Source organism: Micropterus salmoides, unplaced genomic scaffold (genome assembly GCF_014851395.1).
Source record: "Micropterus salmoides isolate LMB-PRFRI ecotype aquatic unplaced genomic scaffold, ASM1485139v1 Ms_hic_scaffold_21, whole genome shotgun sequence".
NCBI classification, from domain to species: domain Eukaryota; kingdom Metazoa; phylum Chordata; class Actinopteri; order Centrarchiformes; family Centrarchidae; genus Micropterus; species Micropterus salmoides.
Window position 1 is genome coordinate 26,828,738 of NW_024041262.1, and position 25,022 is coordinate 26,853,759.

Genomic DNA, 25,022 nt, shown 5'->3' on the forward strand with positions numbered 1-25,022 from the left:
ATCCTTCGGTTCATTTTATGGAAACAATGAGCACCAACGGAAAATTCTGGAGTAAAGTCTGGCACCAAGCTGATCGTGATCCTGCAGCTCGTCTTGTGTAGCTGGTCAGAATCATTTCTTTACGTAGTAATTAAGTAGCCGATACACCTGTGATACTCCTTCACTGATCAGTTCAACCGTGTGTATTCACTGGGATCAAACATATGGATCATCAGTGCAGTGAGAGCTTCCAGTCAAACCTTTTTATTCAGTTCCTTCACTTCAGATTGTATCTGAGTCTGGACAGATATGGATGGAGACGCAGCCTCTGAGCTTCACAGTGTTATTGATGGGTTTGTGTTTCGTGTTAATGGCAGAGATCATTAGTCTCTTTGTGAACCCAGAGAGCAAATAATGAGCTGATAAATGAGGGTTTTAACGTGAAGCTGGTTTTAACAAGAAGTCCCTGAATATTTCATTATGTTGGAAAGTAAAGTGTCAAACATTAAGGGGCTGAAAAATAAGATGTAATGTTGATCTTCTGCACTAAAAACAAAATGAATACGTTAGGGAAAGCTGTGTTTTCACAAACAATTAAAACACACACACACATTATTTACTGTCGGACTGAACAGGGAGTTAAACGGCACAATTACAAAAGCAATTTGTTTCTTTTTAATAATTTAAAGCCTCTTGTGGGCGGGCGGGTTGTATCCTCAGGTTGAAGAATTGATATTTGCATCAATTTCTACACACACACACACACACACACACACACACACACACACACACACACACACACTCTGAACAAACGCACGGCTGCCCGTGAAGCATTTTTGTTTGTGCTGCCTTCCAGCCTTAAAGTGTCAAAGTGGGCGTCAATTACCAGCGCTAAACGTCTGCAGGTGCAGCACGATGGATACAGTCTGTTTTATTCTGTCGGCCAAGGGCATATCATGATCAGCAGCACGGCGCAGAGGCGAGGTGTAGCACAGCGTTACATCCTTAACGTACGGCAGGTAGCAGAAAACGTGGCAGCTTCATGTGGCTGCTGGTACTCCACCGGGCTGCAGCTCTGTGTTCAGGTAGACACACAGCGATGGAAAGCCAGCCAGTAGTAGTAACAGTAGTTTCTTCCACATGTTATATCACAGATCTTTATGTCTCTCAGAGGGGTGTAACGGTTCGGAATTAACCTCGGTTTTGAAGTCACTGTTCAGTTTATTTTTAGGACAGTAAGGGGGGAAAAATGCAAACATTAAATTGCTGCTTATGAATGGTTAATTATGAACAATTGTAAATTAATTTACAATTTTTTTCTAACAAACTTACAAATTAAATATAATAAATTATATAAAATAAAAAAGAATAAGAAATAAAATACTGCTGCAAACTACTAACAAGTTCTCAACTAAATAAAATATTTTCAAAACAATGCCACATATAGCTAATAAAAAATAATAAAAAATATCTAATCACATGGATTACAGTGCAGCATAGTCTATGAGCATCATCAATCCCAGCTTGAAGGCCTGCTCTGATTGCACTGAGCTCGTTTTTGTTTTTCTCCCTTGTTGCAGTGACGTTCTCCTTCGTGTGATGCCATTAGAGTTAGCTAGTTTGACGAGTTGACAGAAACAAATCCGATCACTACTGAGAAAAGCGTAATATTTAACGTTCAAGTCTGCAGTCGGTGCTCATGTGCACTGTTCCAAAAGTTCTGTACCGTACATGTACCGTTACACCCCTAGTCTCTCAAGATCAAGCTGCTGCATCTTAAATCCCCTGAAAACGTGGTGTTTAGTGCAGTAAGCATATCACCGGCCTCTTTAAAAAGTGAGAAGTGACCCATGTTTACACTGAAGTATTGGGGTCATGTGACCTCTTACAGTACATTACTCCTCTTCAGGTTTGAGGCTGTTAGGATACAACTCCTTTTTGCTGTCTATGTTTTCTTATGTTCTTTTACAGTTTGTTGTCACTAATATTAACCCTTTGGCCCTCCTCAGGCATTTTTGTAAATTTTTCAGTTTTAATTAAATACCCCAAATTCCTAACAAACTTATCTTATTGCACTTTTCCACGAGCAAGAAGTTGTCCGCAGTGATAAAGAGACACCTTTTAAGAGGGTGTCGAGCAGGAACATGGGGACAGCAGGAAGCCTGCAACCACAGATCCAGACCCCTCAGCTCTGGAGGCAGGGCAAGTTTATCTGCACAGCTCATTTCAGCAACAAGACAATTCAAAGTGCTTTACATAAAACATAAAAGCAACATAGGGAAATATTAAACAAAAGACAACAGGCTAATTTACCCGGTAAACCTTTTTGTAAAACATAATTCTAATGGGAAGAATCAGGCTTTTCACCTTTCCTTGTTTGCAGTTTTTGATTGGGATGAGGTTGCATACAGATGGAGAGAGGAGCTCAGTGCATCATGGGAAATCCCCCGGCAGTCTAGGCCTATAGCAGCATAACTAAGGGATGGTTCAGGACTCACCTGAGCCAGCCCTAACTATAAGCTTTATCAAAGAGGAAAGTGCAGATGGTGTCTGCCTCCTGAACCCAAAGCAGCATATTAATAAATTAATAATGATCATTCAGGGCTTTGCAGGAGATTTATTATTAACTGTTTTCACCAGAAACTCTACGTGGTTTAAAAGAACATGCCCTGAATGATGAAGACGACTTTTCTTTTCCCTTAACAGTTTCATGTATTACCAGTCTGATAATTTTTTATATAAATCTATTGAATACCGGCTGTAACCAGCTGTGCTAAATAATCATCACCAGCGTTTCGGATCAGTTTCCAGGCAGATTTAATTCTGTATTCAGATTCAATAAAGAGCCATCACCGTGAGGTATCATTAACACAGCGCCGAGCGCCTGAGCCAATCAGCGGCAGTGTGTTGACCGTGTGAAGTCCTGCTGAGAGCCCAACAATCAGGTGAAGCAGCAATTTCCATCTGACGCCTGCTAACGACGCGACACTGTAGGTGTGTTCCGTGCAGCAGCAGCCTCGGCGCTCCTCCGGGGGTGTTTGTTTTTCACATTACGATGATGATTGTGAGATGGAGGCATGCGTCCAAAGAGTTGCTTGTAATAATAACTTAAGTGCTTTTATTTGCCGCAGAGGGAATAAGGCCTCGAGTACAAATAACATGAAAATACAGGACTGAAAATGTAATGGAAGGACATGATGTAACACGTGAAGTGCAGAGAAAACACACTGTGTGATTTAAGACTAGTTATTAATACACAGCAACCGAACAATACAGGGCAAGTTTATCTGTTCAACACATTTCAACAACAAGGCAATTCAAAGTGTCTTGAATCAAACATAAAAGCAGCATAGGGAAATATAAGAATGAGAACTACAGTATCTCACCAAAGTGAGAACAAACAAGTTAGTAAATATTTGATAATATCTTTTCTGAAGAAATGACACTTTGCTCCAGTGTAAAGTAGTGAGTGTATAGCTTCTATTACAGTGTAAATCTGCTGTCCCCTCAAAATAACACATCACACAGCCGTTAATGTCTAAACCGCTGGCAACATGAGTGAGGAAAGTGAAGTGAAGTGAGAGTTTCAGCAGACCTGCAGTTTTCTGGGAGTTTGTTCCAGATATTTGGAGCATAAAAACTGAACGCTCTTCAGGTTTAGTTTTGACTCTGGGGACAGAAAGCAGACCTGATCTCAGACCAGCTGAGAGCTCTGGATGGTTCATAACGGAGCAGAAGATCAGAAATCATTCAGCGCTTTATAAACCAACAGCAGAATTTTGAAGTCAATTCTCTGTCAGTGTAAAGACCTCAGAACTGGAGTGTGTTTTTCCAGGTCCTGCCGAGACACAAGTCCTTCAATCCTTGAAATATTCTTCCGGTGATAGCACGCTGACTTTGTCTTAATGTGGCTGCTTAAATTCAGGACTGAGTCCAGGATTACACCAATTTCTGGCTTGATTTGTGGTTTTTAACATTACTGATTGAAGATGAGTTCTGCCTTTGCTCCAGTGTAGACAAGTGGTGGCCAAAGTCTAAAGCCGTATGCAGCTCTACATATCTTTAATAACATTATTATGTTTGTATTTACGTGATTTATGCAGTCTTTAGTGCGCTGATCATGTAGAGAAGTTCCCTAATTTATTGAATTAGTGGAACAAAACTGCGTATCTCAAAACTATACAAAGGCTTGATGCTGTGGGCAAGCTTTTATCTTTCAGAAGAAACATGCGTAGCTTTGTGAAAAATAATGATTAAACATCAGAGGCATGGAATAAAGTGCACAGGTTGGTGATGTCTGTACGGGAGGATGAGATGATGAATGCTCTGCAGGCTGCCTCATTTATGGAGCAGCAGCAGCTTCAATCCAACCCAATTTAAGACCGGTTGCACTCCACTTCCAGCTAAGTGCATGGAGAGAGTATAGTCTTCAGGGAATCAACTCAACCCCCTACAGTTTGCTTACATCTCACAGGGGAACAGACGACACGACTCTCACTGTAGGGACCAGATAGCTTCACCTACAACAACCAAAACCTGTTTTAGTTTTTAAAGAGCTCATATTCTGCTTTTTGACTTATTCCCTCTCCTTTATTGTGGTTTATATCCTTTTTGTGCAAGTAATAGGTTTGCCAAGTATAAAAGGCCCAAAGAACGACCTTTTTAGATGGATAGTGGTCTCATTGATTGCTTTAGAAGCTTCCAAACTGACCGACCGCCCTCTGAGAGTTTCAGTGAACCAGGGTAATGCCAACACTGCTGTTTTCCATTTACACTGATGAAATGACCGTCCACAGCTGGAATCAAGCTGTTGGAATATGCTTTTTGCTGTATTTCAGAACTTGTGGCCTTAAAAAAACCACTAACCAACAAATCCAAGTGGAACTAATAACACACTCCCTGTCATACTCTGCAACCAGCCTGGAGGAAGTTTAGAACATTTTAAATACTGTGGAACAATCACTGATCAGACCCTAACTTTCAGTTTTTAATCAGGAAGCAGAGGAGCTTTGGAGCAGCCAACATGTACGGCAGATTTAACATAACAACATGGTACAGCAGCCTGCAAGCTGTCAAGTTGTTGACAGTCTGTCAGAGTCACCAAAGCAATGATGTGTATAAACGACTTGGCAGTAAATATGTTCCTGATTCTGATCCTCAGTTTGAGCTGCTCCTGTCCCAGCGTTTATTCAGGGTCCCGGGGGCCAACTGGAACATTCACTACACCATGCAGGGGTTGAACAAATAATTAACTTCATCAGGGAACACTTGCTATTTAAAATGATGTGCACTCTCTTTATTTGGCTGCAGCTATCGATAGTTTTATTAATCGAGTATTCTGCAGATTATTCATTTGATTCATCGTAACAAGAAATCGTTTAGCTTGGCGCCCCCGGGACCGGTATCCGCTGTCTAACTCAGATCCCTGTCTTTATTTCCGGCCTGTCTCCTCCTCCTCGCTCGCTGTTTTCTCTCCCTTCTTCCATTTTGCAATTTGTACCATCAAATCACATTGTAAGCGCGTTGTGAGACAGGAATAAATTTCCCCAGTGGTAATATGTTGGTATTATCGCATTTTACATTAATGAAGTAATTTGGTGCCATATGGCATAGTGTCTGTCACCTCACAATGGCAGCTTCATGGTCACGGCAACTCACTGCGCTCTAGTAACGTTATAACTAAATTTCCACAGAAAGCAACATGAAAAACAGCTGCAGCCATCCGACACACTACGTTCGTTAGTTAGTGAGCTTCAAATGAGGCTTACCTCATGTCTACTTACCTCGTGTCTCTTGACTGTCCTTCAGGATTACAACGTCCAGGATCGCACAGCTTGCTAGCCACATTAGCCAAGCAATATGCTAATACCAAGTTAGCTAACCTTAAAAATAAACAGTAAAACAACACAAAACACGGCAACACTTAAAGCTTCCAAGTTTGAAAGTTTGAAGTCAGTTCACTTACAGCCCATGGTGATCCGTCCCTGAACCATTACAGAGCTATTAATATATATAAGAATATAATTAATATTAACACGCTCCGAAGTGTAAAGAATGAACGTTGCGGTCGTGGCGGACGTTGCCATTAGTTAGTATGGATTAAACAAAGAACTTTGCTCCATGCTTTTTAGTTATCGAATTTCTCGAGATTCTCTATGAATCGTTCCTAATTATTTATAGAACTTAGTCTACAAGATACAACGATATTTGTCATTATACAGCACAAGGTTGTATAACCAAACAAAATTTGTAGTCCCTTCAAGCTGCACTATAGTAAAACATGGTAACATATAAAACTTATCTGCTGCTACTATTATATACTGTATATATGCCAGAGATACATTTCCTCTGAGCTGGTTAGTGTTTTTCTTGCTCTTCATCAGCTCATGCTCTTCCTCATAAAGACGAATGGGCTCTTTCTCCAGCCCCGTTATTTCAACACGGTTGGAGAGCACCTGCTGTATCGAGCCGCTGCTTTTCTTCAAACCCCCGCGGACGCTGCTTTTGACAGACTTGTCATTTTAGTGACATGTTGAATTTGTCCGAGCGTAACGCTGAGAATGAGCCGGGATGACAGCGTGCCATTTAAGGTGCTGGATGAAAAAAATGAAGCAATCTTTTGTGACAATGAAAGGGCGAAAGGCCTCAGAGGCGAGAGACGGGAACGCCGAGGAGTCAGAAGGCCAGGGGCTGATTTCTGATTCCCTACATGGAAACCCTTTGATTTAATCATTGATGTTATAATAGCTCCGAGAGGCCGGGGCTGAGTAATGTTCTGTCCTGCGATCTGGTTCATCGGTTTTTGTTGTTCATGGCAGCAGAGTATCTTATATTATATTCTCCAACTACAAGCCCGGCTGATGTGCTGGGATTGCCCGCTACTACTGGATATATGACCTGGGTCTGAGCCAGTCTCTCCTCCCAGTCAGCTGCTCACAGCCCCACGAGAGCTCAGACTGATCTTTTTATTTTAGAGTTACGTTTGCTTTCACACCTGACCTGTTCGGTTCGTTGGTTGCATGGGAAGATGGTGTCGAGTTCTCCAGCTGTGCTTTTACACCTAACTTGTATAGTTGAGGTTAAACAAACGTTGGTCCGTTTGTCTGTTGGAATCAATTAGCTTGGTGTGACAGATGTGAACAAACGAACGGTACCTTAATTAGGAGCTGTCGCCCACCTTAATTAGATTTTCCTGTGTGGGTCCATATTAGGCTGATGATGAGTTACCTGTCAGTCCATGTGGCCTTGGCTTTACTGCTCTCGCTTCTTTTGGAACACGTTGGATCTCTTCTCTTAGCTTAGTCCGAACAACAGGTGTGTCGTAGAAACTATAACTTTGTCTGTCTGTCAGCTGATTCAACTGTCAATCAGGCAGTTCAGAGATGAGCTCATTTTTGAAACGCTATGAAATAACAGCCAGATAGAAGTCCTTAAGAGAAGCTGAAGTACTACATTTAAATGATTCCACACGTTTCAGGGTTGTTTATGTCAGAGACTGGTGGCGAAGCAGCGGATCGATGATGTAATTGTACAGTATCCTGTTTCCTCCTCTGCTTTCCTTCATTCCTTCCTTCTTCCCTCAGCAGGGCTCCAGGGGCCGGTTTCACAAAGACAGTCTTTGACAATGGCTTAGCTAAAGTAGATATCAGACCGTTGCACAAAACACTGAAGACCCTGACTATCTTAAGTAGGATTACACTGCAATGAATCCTGGGTAAAACAAGACAAAAAAATGGCAGATTGAGTAGGCGCATCCAACCGCTCAATGCAGTTTACCCCAGCGGAAATAATGTGTTTGTTGAAGCAGTATAATTGTTATACTTTACTAGGAAAAGTAAGCAGAGAGTGTGGTAACAAAAAGAAATGCTTGATTTGAAAGAAAAAAAGTTCACGACAGTAAACAGCATTAATTGGACTGTTGAGCGGAGCGTCCAAGATATACAGAAAAGATCCAAGAACATGGTACAAGATGCCAAAACAGAAATCTTTAAGAGGTATTATCCTAAAACAGGAGGAGGCAGTACTTCAGCTTCAGTTAGCTAAGCTAAGTTAGCCCGGGGGTTAAAAGTTCTTTGGTCTAAAGTCAGTCAGTCTTTATTTTTGTGAAACAGTCTTAACGTGTATTAGTCTAGTCTATGAGGAAACACTCCAGACCAGTCTAAACAGCTCTGTGAAACCGGCCCCTGAGTGCGATCAAAAATCAGTTGAGTGCGACTACATCTGGTTCTTGGCTCTGTGTTTTCCCCAAATCTCACCTGTGGAAGAAGCTGAGAGCCAATCCAAAGCTGAGAAGGGGTGCTGGATTTGTACTCCTGCAGTGACTTGACGCAGATACCTATGGCGTTGGCAACGCACATGCCCTCGTGTTTATACTTGCCTGTTGGTGGTCTTCTCCTGAAAGACGGCGTCATGCAAATGAATGTGGCCAAAATGAAAGAACCAACAAACAAAACCAAGTGGAACCAGTAACACTGGCATACTTAGAAAGCAGCCCGGAGGAAAAGTACAACATTTTAAGTATTTGGGAACAATCACTGATCAGACTGTAGCTTTTAATGAGAGCCAACATGTACTTGGGTGTACACACAGGACTTTGAGTTCTCCGTGCCGGCGCGGGGCGTTTTTATATTCGACAATATATAATTATGTCCATGGAGAATATTCTTGCCTATTTTTTGAAATGATATGTGTGTGAAGCGCCAGTCCTCAGCACAATCTCTGCACAAAAGAAGGGGACTGGCACTTCCTGACTACGTGGACACTCATCGGCTATTGTAGGCCGTGGACAGGGCATCGAATTTTCTATTGGGTCAATTAAGGTGTCACTCAAACAGTCAAGGTGTAGTTAAACGATGTAACAGCAGTCCGTGTGTATTTACTGATATAAAAATGTGTTTTGGACTAAATATTCTACTGGATTGGATCATCTGGACCTTTGCCAACATAACAAGGCCAGTTCTGTCTGAATGTATTCCATCGATACGCCACAGCTTTTCTGGTAAATGGCGTCAATTTTGATTATTAGCAGTGCTTAAAGTGGGTCACCGTTACCAGTACTTCTTCTTTTTACTCTTGGGCGTAGTGGGACTTTTCTTGTCCTCTCCGTATCAGGGTCTCTGGGCACCATGTGATGCTCACCTGTTCTCGCTGGCCTCCTAATCTCTCGGTAGAAACAGGAAGAAGAAGCTCGGGTGCCTTTCATGCAGTCGTGTGCGTAAAGTTGCTCATCGACGTAGCTTTTCGTGAAGCGACCAATCCCAGCCCGGAGGCGACCGGACACTGAAATAAATTTAATGCGCTACAGCAAACTTTAGAAATGTTGAACTGCATGAATGATTAGTGATGAGTAGTACTTAGCATTAACTAATTAGAAACTGACCACCATGTAGATCATTTTTCTTACACAAATGTAATGAATTGAAACAACCCACACAAATGAAACTGCTGTCCAACTGGAACTAATATTATACTAGTGGTAAGATGTATAGTAGGCTATCTGAAATTATAAAGAATACACTAACATTAGCCCTAATACACAACATGTAAATGGGTACCAGCAGGGCTGGGCAATAAAACATTAATAATCTCAATATAATTTTCCTCAATAACAAAATTTTATTCATTTGAGTCATAGTCAAATCAGCATTTATTTTTCTATTTAGGAAAAGGGAGTGAAAACAGATTTTATCTAATGTTACTCATGAATATTTGTCTAAAAAAGATTCCGCATAATTGTTCTGAAGGTCTTTCCTCCAACTTTCACTCAGGAGCAAAAATCAGCCGTTGAACTTGAAAGAAACAATGATTTGAGATTTATTGTGATAATTATCAATAATCGATTATCATGATAACATTGTTGGCCATATCGTCAACACTTCAAGCTTTGATTATAGGTGGTGGCAGAACATTTTACCTGAATGCAGGAAGTGTTAAATGCTCAGATTTTTCAGGGGGAGGACCCCCACATTGAATATTTCTTCATACCAGTTTACAATTATTTTCTCGTCTTGTTCTTGCGAACCCAGTATCGTAATTTTTACATGTCTCGTGAGCTTGGTGTATCGTCACGGCCCTAATCTGAGCCACTATGCCCCCATCAGTCACGCTGTGGCCCCTCACCCATCATCTTTGTTGTAACCCCCGAACACATTTCAGGCACAGAAAATGTTCTTGCTTTAAGCCCTTTAACAGCAAAATCAAGCTCTCTGAAGTTGTTGACACTGCAGGAAAGATGATACATACATATAACATATGTCATGCGTCACACCCACTAAACACGCACCGAGTCAACAAAGCTAGTCGCTGTATGAGTGAAAACTACTTTGCAGCAAAGCTGATCTTCAGTTTGAGCAGCTCCTGCCTCAACGTAAAACCGGAACATACAGCGGTCGTCTGTTATTCAGTACGCTGTGCGGCGTGCAGGGGTTGAACACAGAATGACATCAGAGGACACGCTCAGATGAAAGTATCCACAGCTGGACTGCCGCCGTTGTGGCCGCTAGTAAAATTGACTTCAAAGCACAAAGCACTTCCTGCGATGCTGCCAAGCCGGCCAATCACAGTTCTTACTGTCATGTAGGTTCGTGTCTGGCTAACTTTTCAGTCATTTGAGTCTTTTGAATTTTCACGCAAGCACTTTAAACTTCAGCACTTTTTAAGTTTTGTTTTACATTAATATTTGTTGATCTCTAAATAAAAACACTCACCTGCAGGTGTTCCTGTTTGCAGTCACTCACAGAACTATCGGTGAGTTTGGGAAATGACAGAAGGTCAGAATATATTGTTACGGAGGTAAAAGTGATGTGCATAAAGATCTTGTGGAGCCCTGCTGTCATGGAGATCTGCAGATTACCACCAGCTCTCTCCTCTAACGTTTATCTCTCCCTCCATCCCAGCAGACGCCTCCCGGGTGTCATGACCCAGCAGATGCAGAACCTACAGTTGTCCCAGACCAGGAAGTGCCCCGGTGGGCCGGCCTCCCCCAGCGCCGCCAAGCGCCTCTACCGGAACCTGTCGGAGAAGCTTCGAGGAAGCACCTCCTCCTTCGAAGATGCCTACTTCTTCGGCAAGACGGACCGTCTCCGCAAAGCCTCGGTGAGTCTGCTGCGCAGCAAGAGGGAGAACATTTGATTTGTGTTTGCACTGAATGGTAATGTAGTGAGCTATTTACCCGTCAGAAGATCAGATGGCTCTGAAACGAACCCCCTGATTAGACGAAGGTGAACAGTAACATTATAAAGATAAAGATGTCTGTAAAGATTAAAAAAGCTCCCTGAACAGGTCAAAACCTCCTGCAGCTTCGTGTTCAGGCGTTTACTGTGAAGCAGCTGCAGGAATTAGCTTGAACAGTATTTACATAGTAAACCTGCTTGTCTGCTGTGTGTATTGACAAAGCAGCAGCTTTGTGAAAAGTGTTTCCTGTCTGGTAACAGTCGTGTTAGTCATCAGCACGTCTCTGTGACTCTCAGTGTTCAGGTTACTGTAGATAAAATGTAGAAAACCAAAGAGCCGCATCGGACGCTGAGGAGAAACCCTGTGAGTCAGCCGAGACAGAAGGATCAATAAAGACCTTGTTAGCAGCCACGTCCCAGCTCTCCTTTCCTTCACTTCTCTGAGCCGCTTCAGATTTTTTCCGTCAGCGGATCACCAGTAACCGTCAGAGGAGGGTTAGTAAGAGCCTTGCTCAAGGACTCTTGGCCGTGGACGGCGTGTGTCTTTGGAGAGCGTTTGGTTTCACGGTGAAGCAGCACTCTCGCTCTTCATCGCCACTTGTCTCTGCCATCATCACATCCGTCCTGCTGCCCTGACAAACAGGATTACTGGCGTGTGACGGGCGCTACAGTTCAGAGTGTGTGTGTGTGTGCTGACATTTACAGACCAGTCACATCAGCAGACGTGAAGGAGAGAGGCAGATGGGGGGAGGAGGAGGGAGGTAAGAGAGAGTGGGAGGTACGAACAGATCGCAGCATGTGACAAGACAGGTCATGAGTGTATTGATAAAACACACAATTAAATAAAGGCATTCATTTAAACACACTGACAGTGAAATAAAAAAGTGGTTAAATACAAAGACAGAGCAGCCAATCATAATTGTAGATCCCGCCCCCAGAGCTTGATTGATAAGCTGCAATAAGCAAAGGCCTTTAGATAGAGACTGTACACGTAGTTGAGAGTTTGATTATAGTAAACTTATTTATTTATTTCAGTGGCGACACAGGAGGCAACGTGGTTCAGACTTGGGCTGAACGATTTGGGGAATAAATCTAACTGTGATTTAATTTATGATTATTTGTTTAAGTTTATCTAAAGTCTTTTCTTTTGACAGAAGTCACGTCAAGCAGAAGAGAGCAGATAAACTGGGCAGGAGGTCAGACACGATTTTCAAAGTAACACCATGTGCAGACTCCCGATCGTATAGCAACAATAAACACAATTAAAACCGACAAACAAATAAAAGGTTTAACTACGTAGCCTAATTAACCATAGCAGAAGCACAAAAAGCGAGGACAACTTAACAAATGAACAAAATCTGAGCAAGTCAGCAAAGTCAGGCAGGCAAAACGCTCTTATTCTGAAAAGCTCGATGTGCATGTAGCTGTGCAGAGAGCGAAACCGGCTCACAGAGAGCTCTCGTTGGTAGCTGAAGCATGTCAGGACCTGCTGAACGCTTCGCTGCTGAAACACTTCAGTGTGAGTAAACGCCGGACAAAACCGCTGTTTGGCTGACGTCATCATCCCACGTTTTCCTCCAGTTTCGTGTGTTGTGCACACCCTGTGCGCGCTCTGATTGGTGAGTAGGACCGTAACAGGAGGCGCATGGCGCTAGTGATTGGTTAGCAGGTCTGTCACACAAGGACGGAATTCAGTGGAATGAATCTGTTACTGCACGACTGTTTAAAACGGGTCAGACGTGTTTTTAACCTACATTTTAATCGCCGTCTTCACAATTAGCCAATCGGCTTCCTTCAAATCGCGGTTTCCATTTGAAAACGATTAATCGGTCATCTAGCGCCATCATCAGCTCAACATGTTGGTGTGTTAATACTTTTTGACCAAATACCTGCAGAGCTAATGACCCAACCATAACAACATTATACCTGCTAAACACGGAAACCCGAAGCGGCCATACATTCATATATTGACTGTTTCCCATGATAACGAGTTAATTTAATGTGTTTTCTTGAGATCTTGAGTTGTTTGTGTCATTATCTTGACATAACAAAACTTTGTTTTCCAGAGATGATGACATAATCAATTTGAGATCTGGAGAATAGTGTAGGATATTGGTCTGCAAGTGAGTTTGGCATCGGGCCGATTTATTAGGATAACGTGAGAGTGGTTTTCAGTGCAACCTGAGCAGCGACCTCACATTTCCTGACGGCTATTTCAGAGGCTTGTCATGCAAGCTGCAGACTCTTTTGAATGTCCTTCAAAACTTTTCAAACCTCTGAAAAAGCCGTGGGATTCACCTGAATGAGAAGTGCAGGCCGTGCCTTCTGCCTGGGGAGGCTGGGTAAATGAAAATCCAAAGCGTCCGTGGGTTGGGCGGCTGTGGCTCAGGAGGTAGAGCGGGTTGGCCGTTAATCGGAAGGTCGGCGGTTCAATCCCTGGCTCCCCCTGGTTGCGTGTCGAAGTGTCCTTGGGCAAGATACTGAACCCCGATTTGCTCCTGGCGGCTATTCCGCCAGTGTATGAATGAGTGTGAATGCTAGTTTCCGTTTGAGCACTTAGGCTCAGTGTATGAATGTGTATGACTGGTGAATGCAGATGTAGTGTAAAAGCGCTTTGAGTGGTCGAAAAAAGACTAGAAAGGCGCTATACAAGTACGGAGCATTTACATTTACATTTGATGGATGTCGCCGAGACGTGCTTCACTGTGAGTATATGAAATCATAATTAATTTGCCCAGCATGAGGATTGAACACACGACCTTTAGCCTGAAAGTCCACTGAAAACCACTCTTAAATAAGACTTTCCTGCCGACCCCTTGTCTTGACAGAATTATTTGGGATAAGTTTAATACATTGTGAATTTGTAGTATCGGTTCAGGAATCGTAAAGAATCCCAAGACGCCCGTCCCTGTATGTTTTAGGGTACACTACGTGTTGACTGTTGGTGTTTCACATTGAGCTCACGAAGCAGTTTAATGAAGTCATGGGCCAGCAGAGCAGGACCTTTCGGGCACAAGGCGAGTCTGGTATGGGGGTTTAGGGCTTACTGGGAACCGGCGCCCTCTAACACGTTCATCTGGCCCTGCGTGGAGTAAAAGAACAGCTGTGGTGACTGACATCAAACGATGCTGCACTTTCACTGCCCCTGATGTGGTTATTGATCTGCTCTGGCGTCACAAAGAGCCCAGCATTAAATATTTATCATCGTCAGTCCAGACTGACGCTGTGACCTCGCTCATCATGAAGAAAGACGGATGTTGTGTGTGATTTCCACTTCCTCCCGTGTTTTCTCCTCCAGACCATGCAGGGCAGCGACTGCATCTTCGAGGCCGTGGAGCAGCAGGACCTGGACGCGGTGCAGATCCTCCTCTACCAGTTCTCGGCGGAGGAGCTGGACCTGAACACGCCCAACAGCCAGGGCCTGACGCCGCTGGACATCGCCATCATGACCAACAACACGCCCATCGCCAAACTGCTGCTGAAGGCCGGCGGCAAGGAGAGCCCACACTGTGAGTACAACCCGGGGGCCGAGTTATGGATCCAGCTTCTCAAACCTCCGAATGATGGGAATCATTTTAAGTCATTTGTTCTCAAAAAGTGGTTTTAGTTTGAAATGAAGTCCGTCCTACCTCACATATGTAGTACACTGTGTGTGTGTGCTCTGTACAGAGCAGAGAGTGATGCTGTGGATCAGACAGGGCCTGTGTTTGTGTCTGCAGCCCAGTCTGGTCCCCCCTCCCCTCAGTCCCCCTGTCATCCTCCATAAACCCTCCACAGACAGGTGGTTCTTACCTTGCTGCTGGAACCCTCCCCCCGCCCTGTGTGTGTGTGCGTGAAACAGTGGCCACTTTACAGTGAGCCGGGCCTCCTGCGTGACTCCCGCTGAACACCTTTAACAAGGTTTGTCGTTTAATGGTTTAACTGTTCCAATGATGCATGTAACGCCGGGGCAATTACAGCTAAGTGATTTATTGTGCCGCGGCGGCGAGGGCTCTCCGAGCAGCGGCCTGGACTCTGGGCGGCGGTACAATCCCATCTTTGTAAACAAACACAGAGCAAACACTGCCGCTGTTTTCCCTCCTGGGGCCTGCTGCTCTCTGTTTATGTCATTCCTCAAGTGCCAAGTAAATCAGTCAGCCCGGGCCTGACAGCACGCCGTGTGTGCGTGCGTGTGTGTGGTAAAAATCTCCATTACAACTAAAAGTCCTGCCCTCATATTTTTACTTAAGTAAAAGTAAACAAGCGTCTGTGGCCCGTCTGTTCGTGCCATAAAAATACATAAATAAAGTTTAAGAAGTCATGGTGGAAGAAGATATTTTACTCCAGTAAATACTACAGTGTGAAAAAAGTCCTGCATTTAAAATCTGAAGTAGAAGTAAAAGTACACTGCCGCAGATCAGCCCATTTACATATTAGTAGAATTTTATACATTATTTCTGGTTTCTGATTCATGGAGGTAGAAGTGATTGTACTTTACACTCTGATGAAGGGACTGGAGTTTGAGACTCAGACTCGAGGTGCGGGACTCGTGAACAGTGTTTATTTTTAGGAAACGTCCGATGAGCTGTCTGTTATTCCCTCCCTGCGTTACCCATAACCTGCCTACGTAAAACAACTACATATCTGCTGCGCGCGGCCACACGTGAGCGAGGACAACAAACACAGAGTTCGTGCTGAAAAGTGATCATCCGCGCAGCATGTTAAAGCTGCATCGCCCGGTCTCTTTACAACCACAGCTGCATCTCGGTCAAACAGACATAATTTGCAAATAAACATCACTTTATGTCCATGGTAACAGCAAAGGTTTGTCTTTGTGAAACTTTACGGTTTCTTTCAACGGAATAATCATAATTTTGGCCCAAAAAATGTTTGCAGTTTATAGTGTAACCAGTGTATGTCTTATATCTTTGTTTATATTTGGGGGAAAAAGACTGGCTATAAGGCTATAATTAACACAACTTACTGCTGAGTTATATATAAAATAAAGACATGATCTCTTTTGCAATTATCCTTGTAACTCTACATTATTTAACTTGCTGTGTACCAACCAATCCAGTCCTTTTTACCTGTTCAAATACCTTTAAATGACCAATACAACCCATAAAATGCAGTATTTTACTTGACAGAAGCCTCTACTTATTGACTGAAAGGTAGTTTCTGCCCTTGAGTGTTGATTTCATTAATGAGACACTGGGTTTGAGAGTCTGCAGGGTTAATAAGCCATTAATAAGTCATTAATTGCATTGCACATTACATGGTTGTGCTCTGTAAGTGAAAAACAGGTTACGGTTACAGAATCTGTTATAGCTCTGCAGTTTTATAAGCAGCCTGGATTGAACACAGCAGGTGATACAACATTTGTAATAACCACGAGTGACTTGACTTGGACTCTAGCTCAGAGACTTGAGACTTGACTTGGACTCTGGCTCAGACACTTGACTGCCAAATTCTCTGGAACGCCTTTGGAGACGGCTTATGGTAGAGAAACGAACATTCAATTCAAGAGCAACAGCTCTGGTGGACATTCCTGCAGTCAGCATGCCAACTGCATGTGCCCTCAAAACTTGCGACATCTGTGGCATTGTGCTGTGTGATGGAACTGCACATTTTGGAGTGGCCTTTTATTGTGGCCAGCCTAAAGCCTTTTATTGTGGCCAGCCTAAGGCACACCTGTGCAATCCCCATGCTGTCTGATCAGCATCTTGATTGGCCTGCTCCTGACAGCGCTTCAGTTGAATCTGTGTACATGTGGACTAGGTTTCCTTGAGTAACCTGCTGAGGGAGGATCTGTGACGTCATGCTGGACCGAGTCTGCTCAGTTTGTGTTTGTGTAAAAAACGTGTGTCATTATATTGCTAATTAAAAGAAGTAGTTTTTATTAATAAGCCAGGAGAAAAACATCTGGTCTGTGGGATAATTTATAATTTACTCAGAATAAAGGAGTAACTTTCTTACCTTTTCCTTTTGTAGTTCCATCAGAGGTTTCACCCTGACACTCTGTTTGTGTTGAGAAACACTCAAACTAATCTATTATAACTGGACCACATTTCACCCCCTCTGATCTGAAACAGTTACCTCATCAGCTAAGTGTGTGTGTCTCTGTTTTCTGTCTGCCTGTGTGTTAATTTACGAGACCCGTCGGGCCCCTGGTGAGCGGTTGCTCTAAATTTAGGCCCCTGCCGGCCCCTCAGTCAGACAGTGAGTTCCTGTGTGTGAGGCGGCTCCTCCTCAGCAGCCCCTCAATTTACAGCCTTTTCAATTAGCAGCCGTTAGCAGCTAGCCCCGCTCTGACTGGCCGAGCTGAGCAGGAAGTGACACGTCAGGGGCACCAGGCCTCGCAGCCTCAGGTTCACCTAGTCTGTCTGTTCCTGTTGTTTGTTGTGTTTGATAAAGTGCTATTCAAAATGTCCAAATATTACAGAGCGAGAAAAGAAATGTTATTGTAATTATTGTTGTCAAAGAAAACTGCTTATACACAAATATACTGCAAATAAGTCTGGCGTCCAATTTTTTTTTTAAGCCAGAACATAGTCAAATTATTTTATATTCTTGAATTCTTGTGTGCAAGTTTAGCTCAGTTGATAGTGAGCGGGTCTTCCGTTGGGAGGGTTGTATGATAGCTCCCAACATACTGCGGATATTTTTGTTCTCCCTTGTTAAACAGATTGATTATAAGGACACTTTTGCACATGCACACAATAAAGTGCTGCAGTGTGTGTGTGTGTCGCAGCGTTTGATCCGCATTCATAAACCCATGGACCCTTATTTAATTTCCTTGAGGAAATTCAGGGAAATCTGATCACACGTTTACTGACTACTTTTTCAGAGACTCTTTTGAATGTCCTTCAGAACTCTTCAAAGTAAAAGTTCTCAATAAATTCAACATAAAGCATTGCTGCAAAAAACATTCTCACGCTTTTATTTTGGAGGCATAATCAGTTAAGAGGAAATGACAGCTGTCCGGTTCAAAGCCCAGTCCAGGTAACACACCTGCTGCTGGGAGAGAGAGCGGCAACGAGTCTTGACCCCTTGCTAAGCCACGCCCCCCTTAGTTAGTGTTGTAAGTCACTTTGTCAGGCTTGTCGGACTTTTATCACGCTGCTGTCAAACTGACATGAAACGAATAAAGACAGACTGCAACCTACTGATCACAGAGAGTAAAAGTGAACCACCATATCACCTGACTATTGAGAAAGAGGACAACGGTATTAAGGATCAACACTGTTCCTGTACAGCTGGGTAGGTTTCTGTACACTATTACAATCATTAAAGAGCAGAGCAGTAGGGCTTTATTACGTTACATTTAGTAGGAAGTCAGCCAGCGTTAGCTAACTAACATCACATTAGGATCAATCCACAGCTGACATTTTCTGGATTTGTTTTAGGTTTTGTTAAGAGAATAAATCGGAATTCTTCTTTCAACCTCTCTGGGTAGAGACTGTAACTATTAATCTATTAATTATCATTTAGATAATATCAAAATGCCTGATATCGGCCCAATGAGAAGAGAGCCTCATCCAGCTCCACTGTTACGCTGATGATACACAATTGTACATTCCTGTAAAGCCCACCAACCTGAATATGCTGAGTGAGGACTGTCTGGCAGATGGAAAAGACTGGATGTCAAATAACTTTCTTCAAGTAAACTCCCAAGAAAACAGAAGTTCTTCTTATTGGTCCTCAACACCTCTCAAAACAAATACGCCATCTATCCATCACCTGTCACAACACATCAGGCCTGTTGCTAGAAATTTCTGTTTCATTTGACAGTAACTTATGTTTTGAACAACACGTAACTAAACTTGTCCAGTCTTGTTTTTATCAGCTCAGAAATATTGCTAAACTTAGGTCTATTTTAAACGTAAAGAGGAAATTCTTATACATGCTTTAATTTCTTCAAGTCTTGATTATTGCCTTTTATGTTGTTCGTCTTGCTTTACTCAGGTGAGTTTTACCGCTAGACATTTTGTGTGTTCACACACATCGCGTTTTAAGCAAATAAACACAGCCCGCAGATACTACAGCTATATGAACTCAAAGTAAACATTTTGCTATGATTTAATTGCAATAAACGGATCAAACTGATGCCGAAATAATCACAATATGATGCAGATTTGTTAGACATGTGAATTCATACTTTGTCAGGTCTGTCAGCAGGACAACTTTTAAAGTGTTTGTTTTCTGAATGGAGTTCAGATCAATCAGGGCTATGCTAATCTATGCTAACCTGTTCACAGTAAAGTACAACGACAGCTGGAATAAAGTTACAGACACACATTTTCTGAACTGACCAGAGACTTAAACCTTCTCGCTTACTTTTCTCCATGTAATGTCCAGTTTTGTCCGTTTTTTGTAATATAAATATATAGTAGTAGTCCAGCAGAACTCCATGGAAAAACGATGTGCACAGAAGCTGCGGAGAAGCGTGAGTGAAGATAAATCAAGTTGTAATCCCAAAAACTAAAGTAAAAAGCGAATTTAATAAAAGCAGTTGAATCTGAGCTCCTCCCGCGGGTAAACGGCGTAGCTGTCAGAGCAGAATCCAGACCGACTACGGGGGTTTATTTGTCCCGAACACTTCCCGGTTCTCTAGCAGCGGATTGTCATTACACCGCTCGCATGGTCCTCTCCAAACAACGCTCCGAAGTCGCCGGTGACGTTTGGACTACCTCACCGCTGATGGGCTTTCGCAACAATCGCATCAAGTGAATTTCTCACCCATTGCATTGACTTTGTAATCAAGCCGCCCAAAACGTTGGATTCGCTTTCAGTGTGAACGCACCTTTAATCATAAAACCTTAAACCGTCTACAGACTGTACAAAATTCAGCTGTGAGGTCCGATCACATGAGTCTTGTTTTAGCCTCTTTCCATTGGCTCCCTGTTTGTTTTAGGATTGTTTTTAAGATTTTATTGATAACTTTTCAGGCTCTCCATGGCGTGGCTCCTACTTGACCTTTTAACTCCTTATGAACCTCTGCGTAATTTGAGATCCTCCGGCTGGAGTTTTCTGTCTCTTATTGTGACTCGGATTAGAACAAAGGGGACAGAGATGTTTACGTCAGGGCCCCGAGGCTCTGGATCGACCTGCCAGAGGAAATAAGGCTCTCGGAGTCATCGTCTTCTTTGAAATCTCTTTTAAAAACACACTTTCATCGGAAGTCATATCTTGATTTCATCTCAGCTGCCTGTTTTATCTTAAGGTTTTTATTTTAGCCAGTTAAAGTTGCTATTTGTTTTATTCTTATCTCAATCTGTTTTTGTTATTTGTGAGTTTGTTTTTTTGTCCTCATGTATTTTATCTTCTGTCTTGGTGTTTAGTGTCTTTTTTTGCCATGTGTCTCTTTTGTGTGGCACTTTGGACTTTTGTTGATAAGTGCTATATAAATAAAGCTATTATTATTATTATCTGCACACAATGAGCACTGTAAGCTGCTTTATTACTTTGATGTCGTGTACATCTTATTTTGATTAAACATAGATTACTTCTATTCCTTTTTGTTTTCCTTTTATGCTTCTTAGGTTTTCCTATGTTTTCCTGTGTGTAAAGAAGTGTAGCTGGTCTTTAAAAGGAGCCGGCAGCATCGCTGTACAACACACCGACCCCTCCAGCAACGATTGTATCACAATCAGTGGCAATTAACTCCAGTTAGGGCAGCCATGGGCGCTCACGCTAACTCCCGTGTCACTGCGGAAAATTATACCGATTAGACAAACAGTTGTGATCAGCAGGGATTTAAGAACAAAAGCGGCTCTGCAGCAGCAGCTAAATGGAGGTGTTGTGTGGGGTGTGTGAATGAGGGTGTCCTTGTGTGCTGCAGTTTGCTTGTTGATGCCGCTGTCACGGTCCGTGACGAAGAACTGGACGAGCATGCGGTAAAGCGGCAGTGTTTGGGCGAGCTGGCAGCCGGCGGAGACTTTCAATGTGATGAATGTGGAGGAACACACACAGAGCTGTGTTTTCCTGAGCTGCACTGATATATTAAATACGTGTTTATCCGTTACTCTAAAATCTAGATGTTTACACACAAATCTCATGAAGACTTGATTAAATCTGACGCTTTCATATAAAGTAACTCTGAAACCATTAGTCCACTGTTCAATTAGTCAATTGACAGAAAATGCATGGTTTCATGTGAATTGCTGCTTTCCCTTTCCGTTTGTTAATAACATTAATGTTTGGCCTTCTGTGATGTGAAGGCGTCACTTTGGGCTCTGGGTAACTGTGACAGCAGAATCTTTACAACCCAAACGATCAATCGATTCATGGAAAAAATAATCAGCAGGTTAATCCAGAATTAAAAGAATCATCAGCTGCAGTCCGATGAGCTCCAGCTGAATAACTACAGCATCCAGGGCTGGACCCGAATATTTCACTTGATTTTCAATTTTGGGATTCACCTGACCGCCTAACCTCCGCTCACACAGTGAACATGCACCAGTTTCCACAGAAGTGAAAATAAAATGCAGGAGCCCTCAGCCCAGTGGGAGCACTTTAAACTGAGTGATGGCAGCTGCAGTGTGGCAGTTATGGGGTTTAATGATTTTACAATTGCTTCGTTTCATCACAGATCAAAACAGTCAAAAGCCTCCATTTCAAATGTATTGAGTTAACTGTAGTCTACAACAAACACCCAACAACATAATGAATACTTTTAAACAATTTTATTAGTTCTAAGTTAAAAGGGAATTTTGCACAATAATGTTTTTAGTTCTGCTACTGGAAATAGCTCTCAGTCTCTCTGCTCTCCCTGGACCTGGACCACCTGGCTAAAATATTGTATTCTGCTCTGCACAGCAGCCACCGACCCGGTTCTGCAGTCCACTCTGTAACGCTCGTCCCCGGCTCACTATCCGAACCCCTCGTCCCTGCAAATCTCTTTTATCAAAGTCCAGTCTGCTCCCTCTCTTAGTTCTGCACCTGTGTCTGCCAGCTTAGCTGGAACAAAGTTTAGTCCCCCATGGATTCTCCCTCACTCATGTCATTCATCCTTCTTCTGCTGTTCTGCTTCTATCCTCAAATCCACAGCTCATGAAAAAAAACAGCCTGCGTAACGAGACTGTCAACCGAGGCTTCGAATGTTCGCTGTTAATTACCATTGACGCTTCGAGGCTCACCGAATAGCGCTCGGTCCAGCCCTAGAAACGTCCTGCTTTAGAGGAAGAATAATCTGAATTGTTGTTTGTTCAGTCTGCAGCTGACCTTAAACACACCGCCCCCCTCTGTTTATTAGCTGAACTGCAGCTTGTAGTTATTCGATTAGTTATTTCCTCATTCCAGCTTCTCCAATGTTGTTTTTCTTACTCTGGGTTTTGACCTGACAAGACAAGCAATATGAATGTTTTTTCTGAGAGTTTATTGATCAGTTAATTGATGGGAATAACAGCAGCCCTACCTTTAACTGTGTCAGTGAGACAGCCAGAAGTGGAGACAGGTGTTCAACCTTCTACTTCAGTTTTTGCAGCCTTTACACTGGATGGAAATGTACATATTTAAGGGAAAGTTCATTTAATGTTGTCGGCTGCAGCAGTTTTCAAGTCGTATGATGGTTTTCTCTCTGCTTCTGATGGTTACGGAGCTTCTCTTCATCCTGACTCCCTACAGATGGAGGGCCAGCGTTGGTCCTTTTATGGTAACATGTTCACAGACAGTTTCTATCTGTTCGGCCTCGGTTTGTTCAGTCTGCGGTAAAAGATGGCTGGTCCTCAGCCTCTGCCGGCCTTGACAGAGCCGAACCTGCAGCTTCCACTCCTCCACAAACTCGGTCAGAAGTCTCGGTCCAGCCCACGAGGAAGAGCCCTGAAAGCTAAATGACATCTTAAACAAAGCTTTCTGTTTAATCCATCAACCATCTCATTCGTCTGATCTTTACGCTTTCAGAGACGGTTGAACGCGTGAACGTTTTTTGTTTGCGTACACGTTGAACAGGTCAAGTCTGGATCCTGTAGCTTAAATATTGATAAGCATTGGTTCTTTGGGTGCCAGGTCTCACTGCAGCGCTCTGTGTGTGTGTTTCCTGTTGTAGTTGTGAGCGTGGAGAGTCGGGAGGCCCACCTGAGCTCCCTGGTGGTGGAGGCTGAGCGGCGGGCGGCGGACCTGGCGGCTCAGGCGCAGAAAGACGGCCTCTTGTTGGAGGCCTGCCACAAGGACAAACAGCTGAAAGCCTGGGAGTGGAGGAGCAAGCTGTACAAACGCATGAGGACGGGCTTCCAGCACGCACGTGAGTCGCTACTGATGAGCCGTAAGGAGAAGCAGACACACAGCGTGGACACCTGGTCTTTCAGTCAGATCCTGGCAGATGTGTATTTCTGCATTTATTCCACCACTGGACGTGTCTGTTGTCTACTTAAATAATTTAATTTGATTATTCTATTCCAGGAAACATAATTTCATATCTACAGACTTCAGAAAAAAAACATTCCTTGTTATAGGACACATGAGATGTCTTCTGTTACACAGTGGGACTCATGAAGCTCTGTGCATCCTGCTGCCTTTTAGCTTGATCACATCGTCACTTCTTACAAAGTACAAACAAATGCAAAAAGACAATAGAGACGCAAAATGACCAGAGGCAGAAAATGACCTCAAAGACATGCAAAACAAGTACAAACAGATGAAAAACGACTACAACACAAACACTACTTGACAAGTACAAACAGATGCAAGGTCACTACAAAGAGAAAGATTACAAAAAGACACAAAATATTTAAATTGCACCAACAGAAACTCTAACAGAACGTACGTACAGGTGATCAATCTTCTGTAAACAGTGTTTACGCCCTCGTCCTAAAGAAACAGAATTTCAGCTCTGCTGTGTTTTTGACTGAGTGACTAAAAATCTTTAGTTTGAACTTGAGGTTTTGTGTCTTCTCTTTGCCCCTGCTCAGGTGCCCCGGAGCCCCCGTCTATGGTTCGTCTGAGCGTGAGCAGTAGCACCACGCTGACCGTCACCTTCCAGGAGCCGCAGTGTCTCAACTCCACCGTTGTGACCAAATACAGAGGTACAGACACTCACTGGAGATTTATATTATTTCTTTTTTACCTTGAAGTAATAGACAAAAGTTGGACTGAAATATGAAATATTAAAGTTTATATAATAGTTTTTACAATATTATGGCTGCAGCTAATGATGATTTTAGTAATCGAGTATTCAACATGTTATTTCATTGATTTGTCCAGTAATCTTATAAGAAGTACTTTGACCTCTTGACCGGGTGCTTTCTGAACGGCTACGTTAGTTTTGACAGACTGTAACATTACAGAGTTGTTGTTTTCTTTCAGCTTGAAATAATCCCATACTTTGGACACTTTCTTCTTCACCCCTTGTTATTTTTCCTCTCTTCCTCCACTTTGCAAACAGCGCCATCATAATCACGTCGTCTTAACTCGTCCCAGTGTGGGATAGTGAAAATGCGAAACAGTGCGCTCTATAGTTATATAGATTAATTGAAGCGTCCAATACCAATGAATTGTTTCAGCCCTATACAATATTTAACATTTGAGACATTTAGTGTCTTTTATCGAGCGATGAAAAAGTTTTTTTTTAGAGAGGCATGTTTATATTTTTTTTATTGTTTAAGGTACGTCTTTGATACCGTAGCTAAACTATCAGCATCTCTAGCTGATGTTGTTAACGCACCATTTCATATTTCCTGCCAGTGTTTATCCCAAACATCACAGCTTCACCTGAGGAGCTTTAGAAGCTAATATTATTTTTCACTTGATTTCTGAAAAGCTTAAATTTTAGTGGATAAAAAAGAGGGAATGTGGGATTTAACATGGCGGAGAGAAGGTTACAAGAATGCAGTGCTTTTTCCGTGTGTGGTTTTCACACAGAGAGAAAGAGATAGAGAGAGACAGGAAGAGATAATC

General features: G+C 42.9%; 1 protein-coding gene across 7 annotated transcripts in view; it reads left to right on the top strand.

Moving 5' to 3' along the window:
- Window positions 1-25,022, top strand: part of ankfn1 (ankyrin repeat and fibronectin type III domain containing 1) — a 131,033-nt gene that overhangs the window by 71,894 nt on the left and 34,117 nt on the right. For 5 of the 7 annotated variants that reach the window (XM_038735905.1, XM_038735902.1, XM_038735906.1 and 2 more), the window contains 4 exons: window positions 10,875-11,073; window positions 14,449-14,659; window positions 23,176-23,370; window positions 24,038-24,151. In XM_038735905.1, the coding sequence (XP_038591833.1) occupies window positions 10,875-11,073; window positions 14,449-14,659; window positions 23,176-23,370; window positions 24,038-24,151 (719 nt within the window). The remainder of the gene's footprint in view (window positions 1-10,874; window positions 11,074-14,448; window positions 14,660-23,175; window positions 23,371-24,037; window positions 24,152-25,022) is intronic. The other 2 variants (XM_038735903.1, XM_038735908.1) reach the window with 1 other exon arrangement.